This window comes from Phyllopteryx taeniolatus, chromosome 5 (assembly GCF_024500385.1).
Source record: "Phyllopteryx taeniolatus isolate TA_2022b chromosome 5, UOR_Ptae_1.2, whole genome shotgun sequence".
Taxonomy (NCBI): Eukaryota; Metazoa; Chordata; class Actinopteri; order Syngnathiformes; family Syngnathidae; genus Phyllopteryx; species Phyllopteryx taeniolatus.
Window position 1 is genome coordinate 17,273,924 of NC_084506.1, and position 25,745 is coordinate 17,299,668.

The 25,745-nt window shown below is 40.2% G+C and overlaps 1 protein-coding gene and 1 long non-coding RNA gene across 2 annotated transcripts; one reads left to right on the plus strand and one right to left on the minus strand.

The window, feature by feature from the left end:
* Positions 1-212: 212 nt before the first annotated feature.
* elapor2a (endosome-lysosome associated apoptosis and autophagy regulator family member 2a) lies at positions 213-25,569 on the minus strand. The gene is made up of 22 exons (XM_061773250.1): positions 25,288-25,569; positions 20,106-20,226; positions 18,272-18,461; positions 17,421-17,568; positions 16,212-16,301; positions 14,338-14,443; positions 14,094-14,246; positions 13,344-13,432; positions 13,095-13,275; positions 12,877-13,005; positions 11,951-12,041; positions 11,771-11,873; positions 11,556-11,693; positions 10,440-10,703; positions 10,069-10,242; positions 7,765-7,951; positions 7,588-7,684; positions 6,954-7,055; positions 6,637-6,763; positions 3,209-3,387; positions 1,662-1,833; positions 213-669 (listed from the first exon to the last, which is right to left on the minus strand). The coding sequence occupies exons 1-22, from the start codon at positions 25,420-25,422 to the stop codon at positions 601-603; spliced, it is 3,045 nt and encodes a 1,014-aa protein (XP_061629234.1). The 5' UTR covers positions 25,423-25,569; the 3' UTR covers positions 213-600.
* Positions 23,849-25,436, plus strand: LOC133477912 (uncharacterized). The gene is made up of 3 exons (XR_009788516.1): positions 23,849-24,004; positions 24,939-25,224; positions 25,298-25,436. It is a non-coding gene; the product is annotated as an uncharacterized LOC133477912 (long non-coding RNA).
* Positions 25,570-25,745: the final 176 nt, after the last annotated feature.

Sequence of the window (25,745 nt, forward strand, 5' to 3'; positions counted from 1 at the left end):
TTTATGCCATGATTCACTTACTTTAACTGAATTCCATAGTCTATACTAAAATATTTAACTACTGTATATAAATCTATTACTTTGTTGTTTTTCATTTAAATTTTGTAATTAGTTTCCATAAATTCTACATCTCTATAAATACTGAAAAAAAAAAAAAAACTATTTATTGTATTTCCGGTCTCCCAAAGAGAATAAAAAGCAACCAACATGGGTCCACTTATACATAAATAAGTCATAATTTATTTGAAGTACACAACCTCAACATGTCCACGTTCTCACAGCGTCAACGTAGCCATACAATTGGAGCAAAACAAAAACAATACACACAGATGACGAGTGGCCGCAGCTGAGGTGGGGCGAGGGACCGGGGCACCACACAAAATGACTCAACTCAATTAAAAACGAAAAAAACACAAAATGACAAAGCTCCTCATCTTACCCTGAGCTCTTACCCACTCGTACCCACTTGAAGGCCACTGTGTGCGTGTGTGTGTGTGTGTGTGTGCCCAGCAAAGCTCATAAGGGTGGATGCCTGGTTTAAAGGGGTCTTCACCAGTGGACATCTCCTGAGGGTCTCTCCCTGTTGCTTTCTCCGTTGCTTTAACTCCATACCAAAGCTTTGGAATGAGAAGAGTTTAGCTGCATGTTTTCATAGCTCTCACCATTTTTCTGCATAAAAGAAAATAAAGAGGAAATTTCAGGTAGTCATTTTAAAATAAAACTGTTTCCTCGCTATATTGGGAAAATCGGCAGCTTAAAGCCATAATTTATTGTTGTTTTTAATAGTTTGCTGCGTTAATACTGTGTCTGTGTGTGCGTGTATGCCTGCGGGTATTGTTACATGCTCTGTTTGTACTGCTGCTTTGAGTGTGTTAAAGTAGCATTTATAAATACCGTGACATCTATGCTAATTTATGTTAGCCTGTCTAAGGCGCTTCTGATTATAAGTTAGAATGAAGCTAACAAATTGTCGTGGCTTGAATTTTAAATGGAAATTCTTTTTGTTTCCTTTTATGTGTTGCTGCTCCACACGTGTTGAACTCCTCCTCAAAGTGATGCCGTGTGATTTTTTGACAGCGATAGTGTGACAACAGGTGCTAAGAAATACTTTAAAAAGTGTGTTTTAATAGATTTAAGTATATCTTAATGTTTGAATGTGTTCTAATGCATAATATGTTTTATATGGTCTCTCTATAGTGAATTTTCACTGCGATAAACGGGGGCTCACTGTAGCAATATAAAATGACAGTACGGACAAAAAGTTAGGGATATTCAAGCGGTTGATCCTTGAATGGACCAATAAACATCCTAGTTCAATTAGAATTTGTATTTAAACAATCCTTTTCATCACAAGACTAAGACGACACCTACAAATTGAGTAACAGTATGAGGCTTCAAACAGGAAGTGGACACTGAGCTTTGAGTGTCATCGGCAGGCGGCAAAAGAGAGACTGGAAGAGGCACAGAAATGAACATCCTTGGAAATTTTCACAGATCAAACGCCTATTGTGAATTTTACCATTGAGTTCCATGTTTGTGAGCAGCAAATTGTGCAAAAAGCACTGAAACATTCAAGAGCTGGACAAAATGTTACGTCTTAAATTAAGTTGAGCGGTAAAGTCACACGAATACTGAACATCCCGAACTTTTTCTCAACTCACCTTGGACGCTATGGCTTTGAGTTTGCCGAGCAGCGAGGGTTTGGAGTAGACCACCTCGTCGTCCACGTCGCCCTCGTTCTCGCCCTCCATGACGGCACAGCTGTCGGCGCCCGGCAGCTCGCACTCCTTGCTGTTGGCGGACATGACCAGCCGCGAGTACTTATACTCCAACCTGCCACGCAGATGACACACAGTCAACACCGGGGAGTAAACACGAGTCATTGCAAAGCCGGGAAAAGAACAGAGCAGGAGGGACTCAAGGGATTAAAAAATCTGCGGGAGTGCAGAGAAAATTGGCAGAGGAAGTCACTTTATTAGGTACGATCTAATTCCAAAGATCCAGTGTGTGTGTAAAAGGATAGACAGCTGAGTACTTTATGTGAAAGGATGGACAGATATATACTATTGTGTATTATGTGTGTACAACACTTTAGACAAATGGATGGACAAATATGCACTGGAAAAAAAATAAACATTGCTTAATTTAATAAAAAAATAAAATAAAAAAAAAGAGGTAATCTGTCACATTTAATATTTTAGCTATGATCCAATGAAAAGGTTTAATTTAATGTAACCTGAAACTTTAACCTGAACATTTTTATTTCGTGCAAACCGTGTTTGATCATTGGAACAAACATTACCAGTGTTAGCCAAAACGTTAGCTCTTGCTCAGTTAGCTTAGTTTCGTTTAAAAGCACAGCAGCGAGGTTCAGTGCGTATACACATACACGCTTATACACATACACGCTTCACACAAGGAACACAATTTTACCTTTGTTATTTAACATTTTATGGTTTATCTGAGAGAAACATAAACGTTTAAGCAGCAGCTCCTCCCGTCCCCAGTATGCTAACGTCTACTTGGCCAGCGCACTCTGGACAAAAATATGTCAGATTCAAGGGCAGAATATTATGTCCAGTCAAGGACAGATACCTGTACATGTTTTAAAAACATAAATGACTAACTGTAACGATACCAAAAATGCAAAGTTTATTAGTTTTTTTCTTATCAATGTCAACATTGCTCCTTCCGTCCCAGTCTGCAATGCTAGCGCAAATCACATTCATCCATCCATCCATCCATTTTCCATACCGTTTATCAATTAAATTAAAATCCTTTGGTCACAATGAAATATTTCAGTTCGGTGCCAAACTGTAAATTTCAATTACAGTAAAGTCAAGAAATATAATAATAATAAAGCACAAACAAAACATTTTCAACAACTTGAGTTTAAAAAATAAATTAAACGTGACAGCTTTGTTATATTTTTCACATACTGTAGTGTACCTGTGCTGTACAGGTACACTACAGTATGTGATTGTACAGTATGCTTGTATGTGAACATAGAGGTGTACATTGCTTGTGTGAAAGGACAGATATGTACATTGTGTGGTTGTGAAAGAACAAAGAGCTATTATAATCATAACTAAGCATTATCCTCTTTGATGCAGCTCTTGTACTGGAACTCAGACGAGAGATGAACCTAATGAATAGGTACCTGAGCCTGGAGAAGAGCAGATTAAAAAAAAATAAATAAATAGCGTACCGCTTGTTCTTCTTCCAGAAGTAGCAGGTGAGCGAGACGAGCAGCACGGCGGTGAAGGCGCCCAATCCCGCGCCCAGCCGCACCCAGAAGTCCATCCCTTCGCACGGCAACGTCTTCTTGTCGGGCAAGCTCACGCCTCCCATGCAAATCTTGGGCTCTGTCCACACGTACAACACGTCCTGAACACAAACACGCGTTAAGCATGTCTTTGGGGCGGCGGTATTTGTGTAATTGGGCAGCTTGGTGACAAGGTGCTTCACCCATGAGTGAAAATACAATCCATGTTTATTCTGTATTTCCAGGTGCCCGCTTTTTTTCACCCTTGTCAAAAACCCCTGGCTCCCCTGTCGCCATAGTGATGAAGGCCTTACTCATCATTGGCCCCAGAGTAGAGGTGTAGGCTAAGTCAACCACTAAAATTGGTCACCGCAAGGAAAAAAAAAAAAAAATTCCTCAAGGCAATAAAAAATATTAATAAAAGCATATTATATACCTATACCTAGACATATACCATTTGGCCACTGTCCATGTTTACCACATGGACATTTGTTACAGATGGACGCAGGCCCGTGAAAAACTTTGCCGAAAACAACAGAGGAGCATCTGTGAGTGATTTTTAAGACATTATTAGATGTTTAATGTACATATAACATGATAGATGGTAGTTAGCATTGTTGTCTTACTTAAAATTAGTCTTTACACCGATTTTATCGGCCTTAATAAAGTTATTTTACAAAAAATAAGTCAGCTGTGTGGAACAGACAACACGTCTGAGACAGACAACACGTAATGCCCGGATCAGACTAGAAGACAAATTTGCTCTATGTCAGACTACTGCAATAAAATCTTGTATTCCGATACCACCGCATCCCGTTTTTTCCGATCGCTGGGCTTCATCGTGTCAACACAAACGCGACCGGATATACTCGTTACTATGGCGAAGACAACAATAATGGATCGTGCCGTGTGTTTGTAAGAACTAAATGGGGAAAAACGTGTATTGGTGGTCACCGGTGCTCAGGAGAGGACGTTTGTTTAAGGCTTGCTTGAGGTATGGTCCCATACTTTTAATACAATGCGGCTCGCAAGCAGGCAAAAAAATATCTTGTCTTTGTAGTGTATTCATTTAAATATAGGTTGAAAACATGATTTGCAAATCATTGTATTCTGTTTTTATTTATGTTTAACACAACATCCCAACTTCATTGGAATTGGGGTTGTACAAAGAGGAACATTGTACTTAAACTGTTCGACTATTTTCTCACACACTTGTTCACAAAGAGGTGAACCTCGCCCCATCTTTTCTTGTGAATGACTGAGCAATTCAGGGAAGCTCCTTTTATACCCAATCATGGCACCGAAGTGGTTAAAAAGCTCCTCGGTGGCAAGGCCCCAGTGGTGGATGAGATTCGCCCGGAGTTCCTCAAGGCTCTGGATGTTGTAGGGCTGTCCTGGTTAACACACCTCTGCAACATCGCGTGGACATCGGGGACAGTGCCTCTGGATTGGCAGACTGGGGTGGTGGTCCCCCTTTTTAAGAAGGGGGACCGGAGGGTGTGTTCCAACTACAGGGGGATCACACTCCTCAGCCTCCTTGGTAAGGTCTATTCAGGGGTGCTGGAGAGGAGGGTCCGTCGGGAAGTTGAATCTCAGGTTCAGGAGGAGCAGTGTGGTTTTCGTCCTGGCCGTGGAACAGTGGACCAGCTCTACATCCTTGGCAGCAGGGTCCTCGAGGGTGCGTGGGAGTTCGCCCAACCAGTTTACATGTGTTTTGTGGACTTGGAGAAGGCGTTCGACCGAACCCCCTGATACGGGCTGTTCGGTCCCTGTACGACCGGAGTCAGAGTTTGGTCCGCATATCCGGCAGTAAGTCGGACTCGTTTCCAGTGAGGGTTGGACTCCGCCAAGGCTGCCCTTTGTCACCGATTCTGTTCATAACCTTTATGGACAGAATTTCTAGGCACAGCCGAGGCGTAGAGGGGGTCCGGTTTGGTGGCCTCAGTATTGCATCTCTGCTTTTTGCAGATGATATGGTTCTGTTGGCTTCATCAAGAAGTGACCAACTCTCACTGGAGCAGTTCGCAGCTGAGTGTGAAGCGGCTGGGATGAGAATCAGCACCTCCAAATCTGAGAACATGGTCCCTCAGTCGGAAAAGGGTGGCATGCCCTCTCCAGGTCGGGAATGAGATCCTGCCCCAAGTGGAGGAGTTCAAGTATCTTGGGGTCTTGTTCACAAGTGAGGGAAGAATGGAACGGGAGATCGACAGGCGGATCGGTGCAACGTCTGCAGTGATGCGGACTTTGTATCGATCCGTTGTGGTAAAGAAGGCGCTAAGCCGAAAGGTGAAGCTCTTGATTTACCGGTCGATCTACATTCCTACCCTCACCTATGGTCACAAGCTGTGGGTCGTGACCGAAAGAACAAGATCCCGGATACAAGCGGCCGAAATGAGTTTCCTCCGCAGGGTGTCCAGGCTCTCCCTTAGAGATAAGGTGAGAAGCTCGGTCATCCGTCAGGATCTCAGAGTAGAGCCGATGACCCTCCACATCAAGAGGAGCCAGATGAGGTGGCTGGGGCATCTGATTCGGATGCCTCCCGGACGCCTCCCTGGTGAGGTGTTCCGGGCACGTCCCACCGGGAGGAGACCCAGGACACGCTGGAGAGACTACATCCTTCGGCTGGCCTGGGAACGCCTCAGGATCACCCCCGGAAGAGCTGGATGAAGTGGCTGTGGAGAGGGAAGTCTGGGTGTCCCTGCTAAAGCTACTGCCCCCGCGACCCGACCTCGGATAAGCGGTAGAAAATAGATGGATGGATGGACAACGTCCCAACTTTGTTGGAATTTGGTTTGTGTGTTTATACAGTAAATGAACAGGTCATTTAAATAGACACATTCCTCCACCATCATGGGATCGGATCGGTGATCGATTTTTTAAACTCGCTGATCGGTCCCAAAAATCCTGATCATGTAAAGCCTACTTAAAATGGTAAGCGCTAACGCGCTAATGCTGATCGCGAATGCGTTTAGCATAGGCTGATTTAGCGGTCTCAAATCCTGTTTTGAGTTTGTACCATATACACAGTACCAACATATGCAGTTTAAGCATAGAAGTCCAGCCCTCATAAATAAAAATAAAATCCATGTTAGTAGTAAGTACTGAGATAGGGTTTTTCTTTTTTTGGGGGGTGGGGGTGAGGGGGTAACGCAGATTCCTTAATTACACAACGAAATATCGATACAATCGATTCGAAAAGGATTTGCTAGTGACAGCCCTAAAATAGTCCTATAATTATTGGTCATTGGTGTAAAGTATTTTGACAACCGTGTGTCATGAGGATAAGCACTACAGAAAATGGATGGATACATAACTCGTGAGAGTAAAATAATAGAATTAAAAGATCATCAAACTGGAGAGGCTCCATTAACCTGTTGTCCCGCCTTGCAGGCTCCCTCTAAACGGTGGTAGTCCCTCTCAGAGCACGTGGGACACGCCGCGGAGCTCTCCCAGAGGAAATGAAAGGTGCAGCCGTCGCACGTTCCTGCGGGACACGTACTGAAACAGATGCGTGCTGTCAGCAGGGTCCCAAAGGAACATTACGGAAAATTTTGAGAAAGTTTCTGATAAATTTCAGTGTTAGGTTAAGACAGGGAATTCCAGAAATATTCCAAATTGGAAAATTTCCATGGGAATTCATGGGAAATAAATGGACATTTTCATCAAGTGGCGACGTCGATGACGTTACCTGGGCACGGAGAGTTCTCCTTTGGCACTTTTGTCGGGATTACAGCGCACCGACACCACTGTGCTGCGGCCTGATTCGCAAGACGAGGTGATCTCAAAAGACCTTGGTAACAAACACGGTGATCACTTTTGAATGCAATAATCATCTAACCAGCTATTGCGTTAGGTACACCACAACGAATAAAAGACAAAAATTGCGAAGAACAAGGTCAATGGTTTCAATGATTATTTCAGCCTTCTTAACAACTTTTTAATTTTAATTTAATGTTTAATTTTGATGATTACATTTTACAGCTAGCAAAAAACCCAAATTCACAAGTGAGAAATCAGAATGTTACATAAGAAACAATCAAAATTATTTTTAATAAATAAGGAACAAATTGGCCCTCTAAAAACATTTTTTCCTATGTGTTTAATGAACTGCAATGCAGTTTTTACATTAAACAACGGAACTAATAATACGATATAATAATGTATTAAGATGCCCCTTTTTATTGACCTGGCAGTGACAACTGGCTGGGGCCAGATTTTTTTATTTTTATTAAACATACAGCAGGTCACACTGACCAGTGCACATTTTTGGTGCACCAAAGAAAGTGCGTTTTTAGAATACAAAAGTGATTAAAAAGGTGTACCGGAAGTAGAAGTTGACATCTGGCACTTTCAAGGAGGTGCGGGGGTACAGCTCTGGTCTTGCCTGAATACCAGCGAGTATACCGTCAACCGTTGCGCCTGTTCAACACGACATCGGGATTTTAGCAGTACATTGCGGCCAGCCGCGGTCGAGTAAGTCGTCCACCCCCGCTACTCACCGAGGAAGGTGTCAGCCAGGTTAATGGACTGCGAGGTGAGCGCCGTGTTGAAGCCTCGTCCGCTGGCTGGGATTATGGTTGATTGGCAGATGAAGCCCTTGACAGAGTTGACCCCGTCGCCGCGCTCACTCGGAGAATCGCTGACGGACAAGTCCGTCACGTTGTCTTTGCACGAGGCCAGCTGATCCTTAAGAGAGGAGTGGATAGTGGATATTAACTCCGTCACTGCTGTGGATGTTTACATTCGTCAATTGGAATCCAACCATTTACTGCCACCGACATATGTACGTCAAATATGTTTTTCAACGGGTAAGCGTGGAAGAGGGTCTTGCCAAGCTTGGCGGTAAAATTCAGGTTTGTAAACCACTGTAATGACTAACAGATCCCTGTAGATGGTGGCGCTCCATGGCTTTGCATTCGAAATCAGCACAGCTTTTGAGTAGAAGATAAAGATCAGAGGGTGAATCTCGGCTTGTCACGTCGATTATGAGGGAGAGAAATGGCCACACATTGGATAGGTTTGGGTAACTGACACTTGAACAGTGTATGTGTATGTACGAACAGAGTATGTGGAGTGGTAGGTAGTTGAAAGTGTGTGTCGCAAACTTGAGAAAAGAGGACGCAGTTCAAGGAGTGAATGGCAAGCGCCATGTAAAAAAGCCACTCAAGGCATGGCGCGTTTCTTGGTTGTATATCTGTAAATAAATTATTTTGCAATCAAAAACCCTTTGTCTTGTTTTTTTTAGTTTTTACTTTTCTTTACTTTGTTTTTTTTTGTCTTTTAAAATGCTTTTAATCATGTAAAGCAGATTGAGTTACCTTGTGTATGAAATGCGCTTTATAAATAAATTTGCCTTGCTTTTGCTGTTTTATAGTTTTAGGTGTCACAAAATAATATTAGTATTAAAGTCACTGACATTTTAGTGTCACAAAAAGCTTGTTTTCTCAGCTTTTTGAGCAGAAACCAGTGTTTTGGGTGAAACAAAGCCATGTTCTACTGCTGATTAAAGAATGAAAAAAATCAGTAGTCATATCAAGCTGCATGTAAGATTTGTGTCACATCTACAACCCCAATTCCAATGAAGCTGGGACGTTGTGTTAAACAAATAAAAACAGAATACAATGTTTTGCAAATCATGTTCAACCTATATTTAATTGAATACACTACAAAGACAAGATAGCTAATGTTCAATCTGATAAACCTTCTTGTTTTTAGCAAATAATCATTAACTTGGAATTTTATGGCTGAAACACGTTCCAAAAAAGCTGGCATGGCTAACTTACACATCTGTGAAGGCACCATTAACGCTGAAAGGTACATACAGGTTTTGGAGAAATATGCTGCCATCCAAGCAACGTCTTTGTCATGGACGCCGCTGCTTATTTCAGCAAGACAATGCCAAAGCACATTCTGCACGTGTTACAACAGCGTGGCTTCGTACTAAAAGATTGCGGGTACTAGACTGCAGTCCAGACCTGTCTCCCATTGAAAATGTGTGGCGCATTATGAAGCGTAAAATACGACAACGGAGACCCCGGACTGTTGAACAGCTGAAGCTGTACATCAAGCAAGAATAGGAAAGAATTCCACCTACAAAGGTTCAACAATTAGTGTCCTCAGTTCCCAAACGTTTATTGAATGTTGTTAAAAGAAAAGGTGATGCAACACAGTGGTAAACATGACCCTATTTGGAACGTGTTGCAGCCATCAAATTCTAAGTTAATGATTATTTGCTAAAAACAATCAAGTTTATCAGTTTGAACATTAAATATCTTGTCTTTGTAGTGTGGTCACTTAAATATAGGTCGAACATGATTTGCAAAACATTGTATTCTGTTTTTATTTATGTTTAACACAACATCCCAACTTCATTGGAATTGGGGTTGTAGATGTGACACAAATCTTACATGCAGCTTGATATGACTATTTCAGTGAATTTATTTGTTTTTCTCAGTTCCAGAATAATAAAAGAATGAAAAACAAATGCACAAAGGAAGTGATTTTTAAAAAGTCTGGTACGAGTACCACTGGTGGTATGGAGGCTCCCTCTAGTGGTACGCCACATAATCACTGAATGAAATGTTCAAACTGTGTATAATGTTAGTTTTTTTTTTTGTTTGTTTGTATGTTTTTTTAATCCATTACAGTACATTTGTTGTTGTGCTTAACTTAAGTGCAATGCATTTGCATTTAATAATTTAATCAGACATTCAATTCAAACACCTGGGAACTGTTTGAAATTATGGGGGGGAAGCATAATGTCTCCTTTAAGATTCCCATGGCGAACGCATATGCATTCTCACCTGTCCGCCGCACAAGCTGATGTTGAACTGATGGAAGTATTTGGTTCCCTTAGAAGTGAAGCTCGGCCCGTTCATCAGCGTTCCCACCGAACCCAGCGGACTGAAGTCAAAGGTCATGGTGACGTTGCCGTCCATGTGTGTGAAGTGACAGTCGCTGTAGCATAAGTGGTGATCCTAAAAGTGACCGTAAAGCACAGTGTGACAATGACTCGAAGGAGATGAGCCACCATGTTTATGTGACGCAATAAACAGATGTGTACATTGTGTATACAGTAAACTCTCGTTGATCTCGGGGGTTACGTTCCAGAAAACCGCATGGTAAATAAAATAATTGACTATATTACTATATAAAACGATAAGTTTCAACCAACCTTGCTGCTCTGACTGCCCGGTCCACAAGGCTTGCAGGCGTCCGGCCCCGGCGTGGCCTGAGAGAGCAGGTAAGTGTCGGGAGGGCACTCGGCGCAGCGGCTGCTCCGCGGCTCGATGTAGTGACCCGGCGGACATGGCACGCAGGCAGAGTCGGACGGCTGCGTGCTGAGGGCGCAGGCGCGACACTCGGACGACACCCCATCCATCGCGTTGCTCACCGAGATGGAGTAGATGCGCGCCACGTCGTTGACGTAGTGACGGACCTGCCAAACACGTGATGGACGGATGTGAACGTTATGTTTGACTGACACTAGAACACACTCCATTCAGCATGTTAGTGTTGTATTACCGTTATTTCTCGTGTATAATGTGCATTTTTTCCCCTAAAAAATTGTCAAAAGTCAATAGTGCGCATTCTACATAGGTATAGGAGCAAATGGAAAAAAAACTTTCACATTTTATAAATGTATGCCGCGATCTAGTTGTTATGAAAAAGCTGTACACTTTCATTCCAGAATGCCACCGCCACCTAGTGGTTATAAAAAAAGTATAGCCTACACTTTCATTCCAATATGACAGGGGGTACATATGACTGCATATATGTACAGTTGTGCTCATAAGTTTACATATCCAGGCAGAATTTGTGAAATATACATTTTTTTTAATATGACTGAAAAACAACCATCATTAATTTCTTTATGGTTATGTTTTGTTCAATGATAATGCTTTTCTGAAATGAAAAAATAAAATGAAATGTGTTTCGCCTGGTCCTTCATGTTTTCTTTAAAGAATTGTAGATTCTTACAAATTCTGCCTGGGTAATCAAACATATGAGCACAACTGTGTATTTTCTAATTTACTAAATAAAAGTAGGGTTGTGAATTTCAAAATAAGAGCAATTAAATAAAAAAAAAAAGGATTACGTATTCAAATAAAGCGCTTAACTTCTGAATCATTCTTTGAAAAAAAACTAACAAAATACAGATAATACTTCATGTTTTGATCATATGGGTAGAAGCAAAATCATGCATTGTAAAAAATGCATTATACAACAGGTAGAATGTTGAGGTAAACTTTGGGAGTGCGCATTATACACGAGAAATTACGGTACTGACGTCCTTGGGCTGATTGGTCCTCTGGAAAGCCCAGGTGTAAGAAACTGTGGCGTTCTTGGTCATGACATGTGTGTACGACTGTCGGGTTTTGCTCCTCTCCCATGACTCCACGACGGTGGTGCTCCTCCGGTTCACGTCCTTTAAAAAAATTAAACACATTCAAAGAGATAAAGTTTGTACACACATGTTCTACACTGACAGGAGTTTACCCTCACCATCATAAAGTAGAATTCACAGTCACCGGAGCACACTGTCTCAAACTCAAACGTAATCCGGCCAAACTCTGTGCCCGTGTGACTAGATATTGACGTCGGGAGCCTGGTGGAAGTCAGAGGAAGGAAAAGAGTCAAGACAGGCGGAGAGGCAATAGTGAATGATAAGAATGTGGCGCTCACTTGAAGCCAGGAACATGGATGCTGAGGATTAGGTAGTCGTTATCTGAGCTTCCCGCTCCGCTCCGGATGTGATCGCGTGCTACCTCCCAGCCTAAAAAGACGGGAGGGGGGGGACAATGAGGTCTGACTGGAATCATGAGGCAAACCAATATGTCCAGGCGTGTCAATGAATTGGATCTTGATTTTAAAAATCACCTAAATAATACACTATGTTGACAAAAGTATCGGGACACCAGGCTCACAAGGTGCGTCTGCCAAAAGTCCTTAATGGGGTTGAGGTCAGGGCAGAAAGACCCTTCCAATGCAATGTTACGTTGTTGTATATATATATATATATATATATATATATATATTATTGTATTTTTTTACATTTTATATGTATATAACAATTTTACTTTTTATATTGAGGTTTTTTTTTTTTTTTTTTTTTAAATATTACACTATATTCATTGTAATATATTTGCAAAAACCCAGATACTATATACCTCAGATAGTATATTACCCATTCTGTTATGTTGCAGGTCAAAATGACCCTTTATAAAAATCTATTTAAAAAAAAAAAAAGAATAGAAAATGTAAAGAAATTTAAAATGTATAAATAAATAAAAAATGTGAAACTTTTACTGCACATTTTGAAAATGGTTTGCAGCTTTGCAAACACCCAGTTATAAAATGTAAAAATATATATACGAATATTTTTCAAATGTAAAGAAAAAACTTTAAAAACTTGTTTACTTGTTTTTTTCTTCAATTTTTGTATTATATTTATTTTTTATTATTTTGGGTATTCACACAGACATTGTATATTAGCTTTTCACCTTAAATTCATGTAACAGGAGGGTAACGAGGCCTGACTGAGTAAGAAGTGTGTCATTACTTTTTGGACATCTAGCTTTTTTTTTTTTTTTTCTCTCTATTGTCTTCACCGTTCATGCCGTCACACTTTGAGTTGCCCACGTTGAAGCAGGACGTCTTCATGTTAGCGGGAACAACATTCCACCACTTGTACTCAAAGCCCAGGGTGGGCTCGGTGCCCGCCGGGCACAACTGACACGCTGAGGAGGGGGACGAAAAAGAACAGATGACCAAGAAGACAAAGAGGAGATGATGAAGAAATAAAAGTGATGATGATAACACCCAGTACGTTTCATCCCGTCGGAGTACGTCCCGGCGGGGCAGGGTGAGCAGACGGAAGTGTTGTTGTTATAGAAACCGGGGTTGCAGGGAGGGCAGGGCTCTCGTTCGCCACCAGGGGGCAGCGTCTCCGCTCCATTCAGCTTCTCCAAGCAGACCTTGGGCTCGATCCACTTGTAACGGATCTGGGTCTGGAGTTACAGCGAAAAACGTGTCAGGATTTCCAGGTGATTGGTTAAGAGTCACCAGATGTCCTCACCTTGCCGTCGTTGTCGCACGCTGTGTGAATGTTGAAAAAGTCCTTCTTGGTGCATGGCGGTCTGTTTTTGCACTTTTCAGACCCCTCATCTGCCAGACAACACAAGTAATCAACATTAACCCACCTAATCAAAGATTATGCGCCAAGTTTCCAAATACTGTAATGGAAGCTAAATTCACTCCAACACAGTGGTTCTTAAACTTTAAGTGCTACTTAAAAAATAAGCCAACATTAAAATACAGCAGCATATTAGGCAAGTGTTCATCAAAAATGAGAGATTATATTGCAAAAAATAAAATACAGTGAAACTTTGGGCCTAGTTTTTGAATGATCCTGGTTCCGACGATTTTTTTAATCTAAATTTTGTCCCGATTTTTGGACATGTGCTAGGTTTTTGTATGAAAAAAATGCGCAACTCGGCCATTCAATTACCAAAATCGATGTGAAGCATTGTCAAGCATTGTGATGGCATGGCATGACTCCTTCTTGTAACTGGCTCAAAGTCAGCCCTAACGTCATTCAGAAGCTCCAAAATTGCATTTCTGAATAGACAATATGTCTTGATCATTTCTCTTTCTGGCATTTCAAAAATGTTTACATGAGCAGAAAAGATCTGTTCTCTCATTCTCCTCTCATTTTGCCTCCTGTTTGCATGAACAACCAAGTTTGTGCCCATTTTTGCATGTGCAAACCTTTAGTAAATCTGTCCCCTATGAGTGTGTGCGTGTGTTCATGAGCGTGTGTGTCTACCTGCATACTGAGTGGCGGTGTTGCAGGGGGAGCAGGAGCTGGCCCCATGGCCCGAAAAGGTGTCCCGAGGGCAGGGCTCGCACGAAGACGAGCCCGGCACTCGGCTGAACGTGCCGGGCTTACAAGGGAAACACTCGGATGTGTAGGCCACTCCTGGAGATGTGAAGCAAAGGTACGAAAGGGAAAGGAGGAATATTTGATGGAGTCGTGATTCCAAGAGGAGAAGATGAGGATGAAGACAAACCTTCTATTTGGACGTTTTTCAGCAGAGCAGGCTTCACCGCTTTGGTGCCCATCGTGACGGCACCGGTCCTCCAGTACATGGTGTTTGTGCCAGACTGGAGGTTCACCTGGTGAACGGAACAAAAAGACATAAGCATTCCAGAATAAAAGTTTTGTCTGAAGCTGGGTACACGCCAGAGGTGGGTGGAGTAGCCAAATATTGTACTCAAGTAAGACCACTGTTACTTTAGAATAATATGACTCAAGTAAAAGTAAAAAGTAGTCATCCAAATATTTACTTATCTACTTATGATGCCTACTTACTTATTTACTTAATTCTACAAATTATTAGGTAAAAGTAAGAAAGTACTCAATGAAAAAACTACTCAAGTAAAGAGTAATTTGTGAGTAACTTTTTTTTTTTTTATAAATGAGAGCATGAAGATCAAATTTAAAAAACATGGGAGTCGACACACAGCTGCCACCGTTTCAATTTTTTAACTGACCAAAAAATAACAACACATGCATTAGGCCCTAAAGAAACAGTATTTGCTTTATTGGCTTAAAGGACTTCATGAAGTAGCTGTTTGCTGTCCAGACTTAGTGATTGTGTGCGTGTGTGTGCTAATTGTGCCACATCCACTGCCAAAAAGAAACAGCAAAAACATCTGCAACTTACCGCAAGGTGTTTTCTCAAGTTAGAAGTGGGCTGAGATATCCAAGTTTGGCCAGTCACAATTTAAGAGCATGACAAAGCTGTTGTTTTTTTGGAGTCTGTAAACACAATCGAGCAGCTGTTTTTTTTTTTTTTTTTTAAATGAGTCATTCTGATTGGCTCGCGAAAACTACGTGCGCAGTCATGTGACTGCCTTGTGTCATCTGATTGGTGAATTGGAGTCAAATTACATTATTGTTCACGTTTGATTGGCGCAATGGGCGCCCTATGCGGAAGTCGAAGATGGAGTCTAAAAATAGACGCGCACACGCACGAATGGATAAATAAAAGTAGCGAACGGCATGTCGATCATTGTAACGGAGTAAAAGTATTAATCCTTTTAGACAAATATTCAAGTAAAAGTTAAAAGTGCAGTGCATTTAAAGTACTCTGACAAGTAGAGTTTATCGAAAATGTTACTTGAGTAAATGTAACGGAGTAAATGTAGCTCGTTACTACCCACCTCTGGTACACGCACACTGAAAAATGGGCTGAATTTGACCAAATGAATTGTACTTAAATACAACTGAGCTGTACTTAACAATTGTACTGTACTAGATTTAAAACAAAAAGTTTAAACACATTATGCACAGTTTGAACATTTCATTCAGTGATTTTTATCTACCGCTAGAGGGAGCCCGCATGCAACTAGTGATTTCACACTTGGAAAATCACGGCTGGAGAAGATTATCCTGATTGATTATTCTGCGGTGTGTGGTACATTAAGAACGATTTTCCCTCCCCAGTCATCTTGGAAACAGTCCAGGCTGACAATCGTAACTGTTAAACCAGTTCAATAAGTACAATTGCAAATCCTTAAAGTCTGATATAAAGATAATGGGGCTGTTTTTGTCACCATTTTGCCAATTGCTGACCAAAGACACCAAATTCCAGAGTATCTAATGTCTTAAAAGTTATCCCAGAAAAGAATCCTATTGGTCTGAGGTGTTTAAGCAGTGTACACACATAGCAATAATCTGACTGATTTTTCTTCCTCGTCCTGTGGTCAATGGGGACATGGAGAAAATCAATTCACTTGAGTACCTCAAACACTATAAGAGCAGTAAGGTAAGCACACACATGCCGGTTTCTTTCTCATCGTGTTTTGGTTGTCCCCCATTATAAAAATGTTAAAAAGATGGTAAAAATGGGTATGTGGGGTAACCCACTTGAGAACTCACCGTGTGGGTGGCCCACTCTCCTTGGTTGGTGAGCTTTAGCCACTTTGTTTCTGCAGCCTGATCCATCACTTGACACTGGTCATTCTGGATCTGCATGCAATTCCACTCAATTTTACCATAACGAAGGATACATTTAAAAAGGATAAAACTTTTTATGCTGGTTTTTGATATTTTCTGTTTTAAATTACATACATATTATTTTATTTTTTTATTTATTTATTTTTTAAGTTTGGTCTTGAGTAACACTGGGGTGGCAGCACAGTGAGGTAATGGTTATCCTGCTTGCTTCCCAATCTGGAGATCCAGGTTTGATGTTTGCCTGTTGTCCCCTTGCTTGCAAACGTTTTCTAATAACATTGCATTAACTTAGCGTTAAAAAAAATGTGTTAATTATAATGCATTTATTCTTTTTATGTTTTTATAATTTAATTAATTCAGTCATTCATTAAATAACTATTTCATTTACTTCAAATAATAAAATAATTATTAGCAAAAGAAACTATGATACATATACATTCAACATTTTTTTGCATGTAATGTTTGGTTAATTTACTGTAAACAATTTAAAAACAGTATATTTTACATATACATGTACATTATTGTGTTAAATCAGTTTCATTTATTGTCAATAATAAAAGAAATAAATAAGAAATTACTGTACATACATTTGACATTTTATTATTAAAATATATTAAATTTGCTACTTTTAGTAAAATTAATGAAATAAAAATGGACATTTAAATAATATATTCATATAAACAATGTCTCATTTATTTTATTAAACATTTGGTTAATTATAATTATAAAGAATTTGAAATTAAAATATTTTATTGAAATGAATTATTTAACATGGACATTTTAACTTTTTGTATTTATATTTTTTTAACTGCAAACATTTGGTTAATTATAATGAATTTGAAAATAAAATAAAATATTTTATTGAACTGAATTATTTAACATGGACATTTTAACTTTTTGTATTTATTTTTTTTTTTAACTGCCAACATTTGGTTAATTATAATTATAAAGAATTTGAAAATAAAATATTTTATTGAAACAAACTATTTAACATGGACATTTTAAATTTATTATTATTTTTTTTAACCGCATCTAAAAATTATCTCACCCGTTTTAAAGATCAAATGTGGCCCTGGGGCACCAAGGTTTGCCCACCCCTTGGTGAACAGTAAGCATGTGTGCACTACTCACAAAGAACTCAAATAACAGGTTGTTGTCCGGGTACTGGTACTCGAAGGTGACGGATCCCTGCTTTTTCAGGTGGACCGAGTACACGAGCGAGACTGTGCACTCGTCCCTGTTGGACTCCAGATAGCTTCCTTGGGGCACCCAGGAAGAGCTGCATGGGGGGGGGGCAAGAATAACAGTGGATTATACGTGGCAAAGCTCAGATACACACATGAATAAAATATACCATAAATGCATTGACTGTTAAATATGGTCTGAATTTGGTATCAGACCTATGTTGACCAACTAGTAAATGGTATCAATGCTTAATATGGAATGGGTATTTTCTTGGATTATTGGGGAAATTGGTTTTTAAATGTATTCTAGTGAGGCTAAGCGGTTCAGAATAAGGATGGATGGCTGTACCGTATGGATGCTTCCATTGGAGATCAGTAGTTCTTTGCTGCCCTCTTGTGACATCTATAGGCAATTACAAACCGTTTTTTTGGGGGGGCGGGGGTCAAAGACTACGCTACATTGCTCAATTACTGAAATAATCAAGATGCACCTGTAGCTAAGGTTGTTTGCAAATTCAAAAATAATTGTAAAAAAACACAACTTAGAGGAAAAAATAATGCAAAAATGACACCAGCAAGAGATTTTTTTTAACAATATCTTTTCTAGCGTTTTAAAAGGGTCAGTTTGACCCGCGACATAACTTACAGGGGTCTATATCGACAAGGTAGCGGCTCAAAAGAGGGGGGCAGAAAATCTCATTTATACTTTCTTTGCAAACGTTACACAGTTATTGTCACTATATTTCACATACTGTGTATGCCACATACAAGCACAAAAACAAACCGTGTTTGTGTCACCTGTTGCACGCGAGGTCGCCGTCTCTGTGGGCGCCGAATTGCAGAGCGGTTGCTAGGCTACTGAATCCCGCCGGCATGGAGTCCCACTCGTCGAAGCGGATGCCGCTGCCCAGGGAGTAGCTTCCCGCCGCGCAGCGGGTGCACTCTTGGGCCGACATCTCCAGGAACTCGCCGGCTTTGCAAGAAAAGGCTACACACACACACACACACACACACACAAAAAACATGACGTGACCTTTTCACCATGATGTCATACACACTGTCGTGTGGCAAAAGGCTTAGTAGGATGCTTGGGGATTGAATTTTTTAATGGCATCATTATGTCCACATATACACTAAATACTGCATTGCGCAGTTGCTAGGAGAAAACAAAGCACTGGTGGAGGTGAAGCGTTGTTGATGCAGTACGGGACAAACCTGTGAGCAGTCACGTCCAAGCAACTGGTCTTACCACATTAATTAGCTGTTTAACAAGCTTTACTTCCTGCTTCATGCTTCACTTAATTAACGTATAAGACTCATGATTTCCTACACATTAGGTAATCGCTGTGCTTATTCTTCCGACGAATGTGTGGCCTTTTTAGAGGCCTCAACAATCCCTGAAAACTGACCAGTTTTTTAAGTGGGCGTATCCTGGTGAAATTTTGCATTTTTGAGAGCACAAATTAATTCTCGTAATATTACAATTTACCGGTAATCTTAAAAACATATGGTTTTATATCTTAAAAATGTCCTAACTAAGAAAAAATGACTTTTTCCTTTGATTATTATATCCGTCCATTTTCTTCACCGCTTATCCTCACTAGGGTCGCGGGCGTGCTGGACCCTATCCGAGCTATCTTCGGGCGAGAGGCGGGGTACACCCTGAACTGGTCGCCAGCCAATCGCAGGGCACATATAAACAAACAACCATTCGCACTCCCATTCACACCTATGGGCAATTTAGAGTCTTCAATCAACCTACCATGCATGTTTTCGGGATGTGGGAGGAAACCGGAGTGCCCGGAGAAAACCCACGCAGGCACGGGGAGAACATGCAAACTCCACACAGGCGGGGCCGGGATTGGAACCCCGGTCCTCAGAACTGTGAGGCAGATGTTCTAACCAGTCCGTCACAGTGCCGCCGTTTATTATTATATATATATTTTTTTTAAGAATTGTTTTTCTCTAAAAAAAGATTATATTATGAGTCACCTTAAAAATATATATATATTTTTATTTTTATTTTTAAATAATACAAAATACAAAAAATACTACAACTATTTTAACATCCATCCATCCATTTTCTGAGCCGCTTCTCCTCACTAGGGTCGCAGGCGTGCTGGAGCCTATCCCTGCTGTCATCGGGCAGGAGGCGGGGTACACCCTGAACTGGTTGCCAGCCAATCGCAGTATTTTAACAATATAGAACTTTATTCTCGTAATATCATGACTCCAATATGGATAATATATTACTTTCTAACTAAAAAATGCTTTTTCTAAAAAATATGCAACTTTATTCTTGTAATATCACAACTTAAATTTCATAATACTAGGACTTCAATCTCGAAAATATACAACTTTCTTCACCTAATATTATGATGTTAATGTTAACAAACAATTGACAGATTAATCATTGAACAGGCCCATCCCTTTTTTCGAACCTCTTGTCTCTGAGGAGAGCTGCTCCTCTTTTTAGCTCTGCGTTCATTGGCCTCTGGCTTTGGAGAAGTTCCAAACAGAGTCGGTCAAGATGCGTTTTGGAAAATTCCAGGCCGCTGATAAAGAGGCGTTGACGCATACACATGCGCGTCTCACACAGATGGACGCACAGCAAAACACTCAAGCGACTTACTGCAAGCTGTCCCACGCACCGGCTCAGGCAGGCCGACGCAGGCTCCGGGCTCGTGCGGAATGGCCGCCCGCCACCGAGAGCCCGAGCTGCGGCACTCGGTGTACTCAAAGTAGTAGTCCTCCTGTAAAATAATAATTTAAAAAAGACCACAAATTAACCCAAAATCGGAGCACATGCATCTACAATATTAAGTATCACTGTCTCTTATAACACAATATCGACAGACCAGCATCAATTTTGATATCCTGCTGTACATATACAGTACATTAGGATATCAAAATTGACTGTTACAGTCTGTCGCTAAAATAAAGACAAAGAAAACGACAAAATAAAATCGCAAATTATGTTATCATTTACTGTTATGATACAGTATTGACATACCAGCCTAATATTTGATATCGCGTTGTACCATATCATCATCTCTGACGAAACTGAATAGCTACACCAGCATTAAATATTGATATTAAGGGTGGAACAAAATTTCAATATTACAATGTATTCCAATGTTTTTCCATTGCGATTATGGAATCACGACATCAGCATTAAATTTGATATCACGATGTACGGTGAGACGTGTCTGGTGTGACAAAATATTCATATGGCAATGTGTCTTATTGTCCGTTATGATAGTTTTGACTCACCGGCCTTTGCTTTCGCGCTGCACCGTATCATTGTTACGATACAACAGCATTAAATATCTATATCATAGGGCAAACTATCAATACAAAATGTATGTCTCGTTCTCTGTTACGATAAAGTATCAAATTTGATATTACGGGGAATTTCATTGTCAGTTATGATATGGTATTGTTACACCTGCATCAAATAATATCAGGAGTGGGGAAAAAATATCACAATAAATCATATTGTTGTTTGTTTTGATATAATCTTGTTACACCAGCATCAAATTTGATATCATGACATAATGGCATCTGTTACGATACAGTATGGATACACCAGCATCAAACATCAAAATTAGGGACGGGAGAAGATATGATATCACAATGTATCGGCGTCTGTTACGATACAGTATCAATATACCAGCATCAAATACAATATTAGGTGCAGGACAAAATATCGATATCGCAACATATCGTATTGTTGTCAATAGTGACAAACCAGCATCAAATATCAATACTATTGCTGTTTTTACATGATCAGTCGACAGTATAGCTATCAAAGAAATTATGATAGAGAAGTGCATTTTTTTACGTTTTCCTTTTCTCAGTTGCATCTCTATCATCACATTTTATAGGTGATATTATTTTGTCGTCAGCTAAAATATCACATTGTATGATGCGTTACTCTTGGTATGACGCAGTAAACAAAACTCCCAATACTAACTTAACAAGCATTTACCTGCATCGAAACTGAACATGATTGTATAGTGTAGATCGTTTAGATGTACCTAATAAACTGTTGTGGGTGTGTTTAATGAGGCAGAGTAAAAGACAGCTTCTCCCTCCTCCTCCACTTTTATGTGAGTGAGAGTGTTTGGTTTGCTGAACAATAAAAGATGAAGCGCCTGCATTTACAAGCCAAAAGCTCTTCCTCGTTGCGTCCACTGATACGAACCCGCGCTACAAGTAATTACCACTCCTTTTGGTTTGTCTGGATGCACAACATTCCGCCTCCACGTCCATGACAACAACTAACTGGTTTTAGATGGTAGCCTTTTTTTGCATCGTCACTGATTTGAGGCCTCACTGAAAAAGAAAAAGACAGAAGTCGTATATTTTCGAGGTAAAAAGTCCTATTTTCGAAATTCAAGTTGGAAACTTACGAGAACAAAGCTATACTGTTTATCTAAGCAAAAAGTGTATATTTAAAGTCCTAATAATATGAGAATTCAATGAATGTATGACTTCATTCTTGTAATATTAACTCTTTAATCTAAAAAAATATATAAAACTGACTTGAAAATGTATAACTCTACTCGTATTACAATATTAATGTCAAAAATAGACTTTTTATTTCATACTAAGAAATTTAATCTCGAAAATATACATTGTCCTTGAAAAACTAGACCATTATTCTCTAAATAGTATTACTTCAATTTCAAACATACTACTTTTTAACCCCAAAATATCTGAGTTTCATCTAAAAAATACAACACTTTTAATCTAAAAAAATAAACTGCTTTCATCTCATAAATGCATGACTTTCCTCTTGAAAATATACTACTGTACTTTTTATCCCACAAAATATGACTATAATCTAAAAAATAGAACACATTTAATCTAAAAAAAAAATAAACTGCTTTAATCTCATAAAGGCGGCACGGTGAACGACTGGTCAATAACATTCCTTACATTGGAAAATAATAATAATATTTAATGATATTAATAATCAGGCACGATGGACGACTGGTTAGAGCGTCTGCCTCACAGTTCTGAGGAGCGGTGTTCAATCCCCGGCCCTACCGGTGTGGAATTTGCATGTTCTCTCTATCCCTGGGTGGGTTTTCTCCGGGCACTCCGGTTTCCTCCCACATCCCAAAAACATGCATGCTAGGTTGATCGACGACTATAAATTTCCCGTAAGTGTGTATGTGAGTGTGAATGGTTGTTTGTTTGTATGTGCCCTGCGATTGGCTGGCAATGAGTTCAGGGTGTACCCTGCCTCTTGCCCAATGTTAGCTGGAATAGCACGCCCGCGACCCTAGTGAGGAGAAGCGGCTCAGAAAATGGATGGATGGATGGATAATCTCATAAATGCATTACTTTCCTCTTGAAAATATACTACTTTATTCTCACAATATTATAACTAACCTGTAAAAGATAAAACTTTTTATTTTTCTGGAAAAAGTACATATTTTTATCTTGAAAATGTGACTTATAATCACAAAAATTTGACTTTAACCTCATAACATTATTATTTTGATCTAAAAGATACAGTTCACCACATTTTATGTAAAAAAAAATTTTTTAAAAATATGTCATTCTCCAAAAAATACAATTCTATTCATGTAATACTACAGCTTTAGTCTAAAAAATATACGACTCTCTCAATAACATGACTTTTTTTTTTTCCACAAACATTTTGTATGTCATTTTATGTGTCTTTAGGTAGTAGGGCTGGGCGATTAATGGCGTTTTTGGCTCAGGACGATTTTTTTTTTTTTTTTTTTTTTTTAAATCTGAAAACTTTTTTTCATTGTAATTGAAATCCCCACTAATATTACACTGGCAACATGGCAGCAGACAGTTTACATAAACAGTTTTCGTCAGTTATTTGGAATTTGTTCCAATTTGCAGCGTTACACAATGAGCAAATAACAGCCCGTCCGCTGCCACATACATTTTAAAGGCTGTTGCAACCAACGGGAGTAGTAGCACGGCCAAACTGTTTTCATTATTTCAAAAAGAAACACACAGCGTGAAAATGTGCGTGATTCGGGAAAAACACGATTAGAATTGAAAATCTGAATTGAATCTGAATTTTTTTTTTTTTTTTTTTTTTTTTAAATAAATAAAAAAATAAAAAATCTGATTTAGTTTATTTTGTATGACCATATTGCCCAGCCCTAGTAGGCAGTGAATGCTTTCAGGAATGTTGCTCTTCCATCTTCGGGACCGGGGTGACACCAGTGTGGGCTTTAGAGGAGGTGTGGAGCTGATCCAGAGCAGTTGGACGGGAAATAAAACAGTCCATGCAGGAAACTGATAAGCACACAGTGGCCCAAGTTCAACACACTGGAGCGAGGAAGGGCCCATAAGTCATTACGGCAGTGGTATCCAAACTACAACCCAGGGACCATTTGTGGCCCGCTGACATTTTATTTTTCTGCCAAGTGTATACTAAAAGTATTTGCGAGCAGCAGTATGGTTTCATGCCTAGAAAGAGAACCACAGATGCATTATTTGCCTTGAGGATGTTGATGGAAAAGTACAGAGAAGGTGAGAAGGAGCTACATTGTGTCTTTGTAGATCTAGAGAAAGCCTATGACAGAGTACCCAGAGAGGAACTGTGGTACTGTCTGAAGTGGCAGAATAATACAGGACATGTACGAGGGCAGCAGAACAGCGGTGAGGTGTGCTGTAGGTGTGATAGACGAATTTAAGGTGGAGGTGGGACTGCATCAGGGATGGAAAAGGATGACGCGCTGTGGCGACCCCTAAAGGGACAAGCCGAAAGGAAAGAAGAGGAAGAAGTATACTAAAATTTGCAATTTACATGACGCGTCGGTTTGTCCTAGAGAACTTACTTTCTACACTGGGTAGCAAAGCAGCAGAAGTAGTTTGTACATTGGTTTTATACAGAGCTTTACTAAATTAGCAAAAATGGGAAGAAAAAGTAGTAACATTTTCTATTCATAACGCCACAATGAAATAAGATAACTATTACAGCAGCAAATAGCGATTGTTTGCACTACTTTCTCGACTTTCCTGAGCACAGATTGCTTTTGTTTTGGTTCTAAATGTGGCGATTCTGTGGATCTGTTCGACTGGGAAACAGGGACGACGCTGGCCACCCCAATATCCTGAAGAATCTTCTTGCTTTTATCACCCTACTCTTTTTAAAATATATATAAAAACAAAACAAAAAAAATCCCTAGCATAGCTTCGCCTACAGCGGTTACCTGAACAAGTTTTTTAAGTTACGAGATGATTTTTGCCTTGACTTGCGAGCAATGACTTCAGTTATGAGTGTGCCAAGTTCAGACCCTCCACCGCTCCAGTGAAGTGAAAATAAAAAGCAACTGAGGTTGAACCTTGGTTCACAAAAAAAATTCTAAAATTTTGTATAGATTATTATTATTTAAAACTCGGCCGTGCCTTTTCTCACACCGCTTAAATGTCATTCGCTCTGTGCTTCATGTATGTTCTGCAGATCGAACTTCGATTGGAAAATTATCCCCGACACCCTCGGGTGGCTACTGCCACCCCTTGCCAGCCCCTACCTCCGCCCCTGATGGGTGAAGGACGTCAGAGTAGCCCTTATATCCTTTAATTTCTCTGCATGTGGCCATTGGGGAAAACACAACTTTGGACAACCCTGTGTTCTGCTGATCAGCTTTCCGAATTATTTTTAGGGAACCGGAAATGTTCGCTTTTTTTCCCCCATGAGGACATTGAGCGTCTCACGCGGCCCAATCAGTGCACAAGCGGCAATTAAGGTAGAAATGGGGGTGAACGGAATTAAGGGTGACTGGAGCATGAATTAAGTGTGCATCACTCACCTCCGTGCAGGGCCGCGGTTTCACGGCCCCGTCAATCATCCTGAGCGTGCAGCAGAGGAAGAGGAGGACGAGGAGGAGGTGTTGGATGTGGATGGTCAGAGCCCAGCTGGCGACGAACCGAGCCGGCGAGCGCATTGTCGTTTATCCAAGGAGCAAGAGCGATAAATAAATGTTCGTTGTTTTTTTCCCCCCTCGTTTAAATGGCGTCCAAACGCATGTTTCTGTCGTCCGCCAATTTGTCAAGCTCGCCACCTGCGATTATCCTCGGACAAGCGCTCTCCCGCGGAGCTTCGCGTCTGTCGAGTTAGCGTGGAGAACATAAAACTTCCGAATATGGAATTTCAAAGTAAAATAATCGCTGCGTTCACTCGTCCTTGAAGACTTGCAGGGCCCTCCTATTTAGTTTTAACACCAGCCATCCATTTTGCTTACAACATTTGTTTTATTTTGAAGGCAAA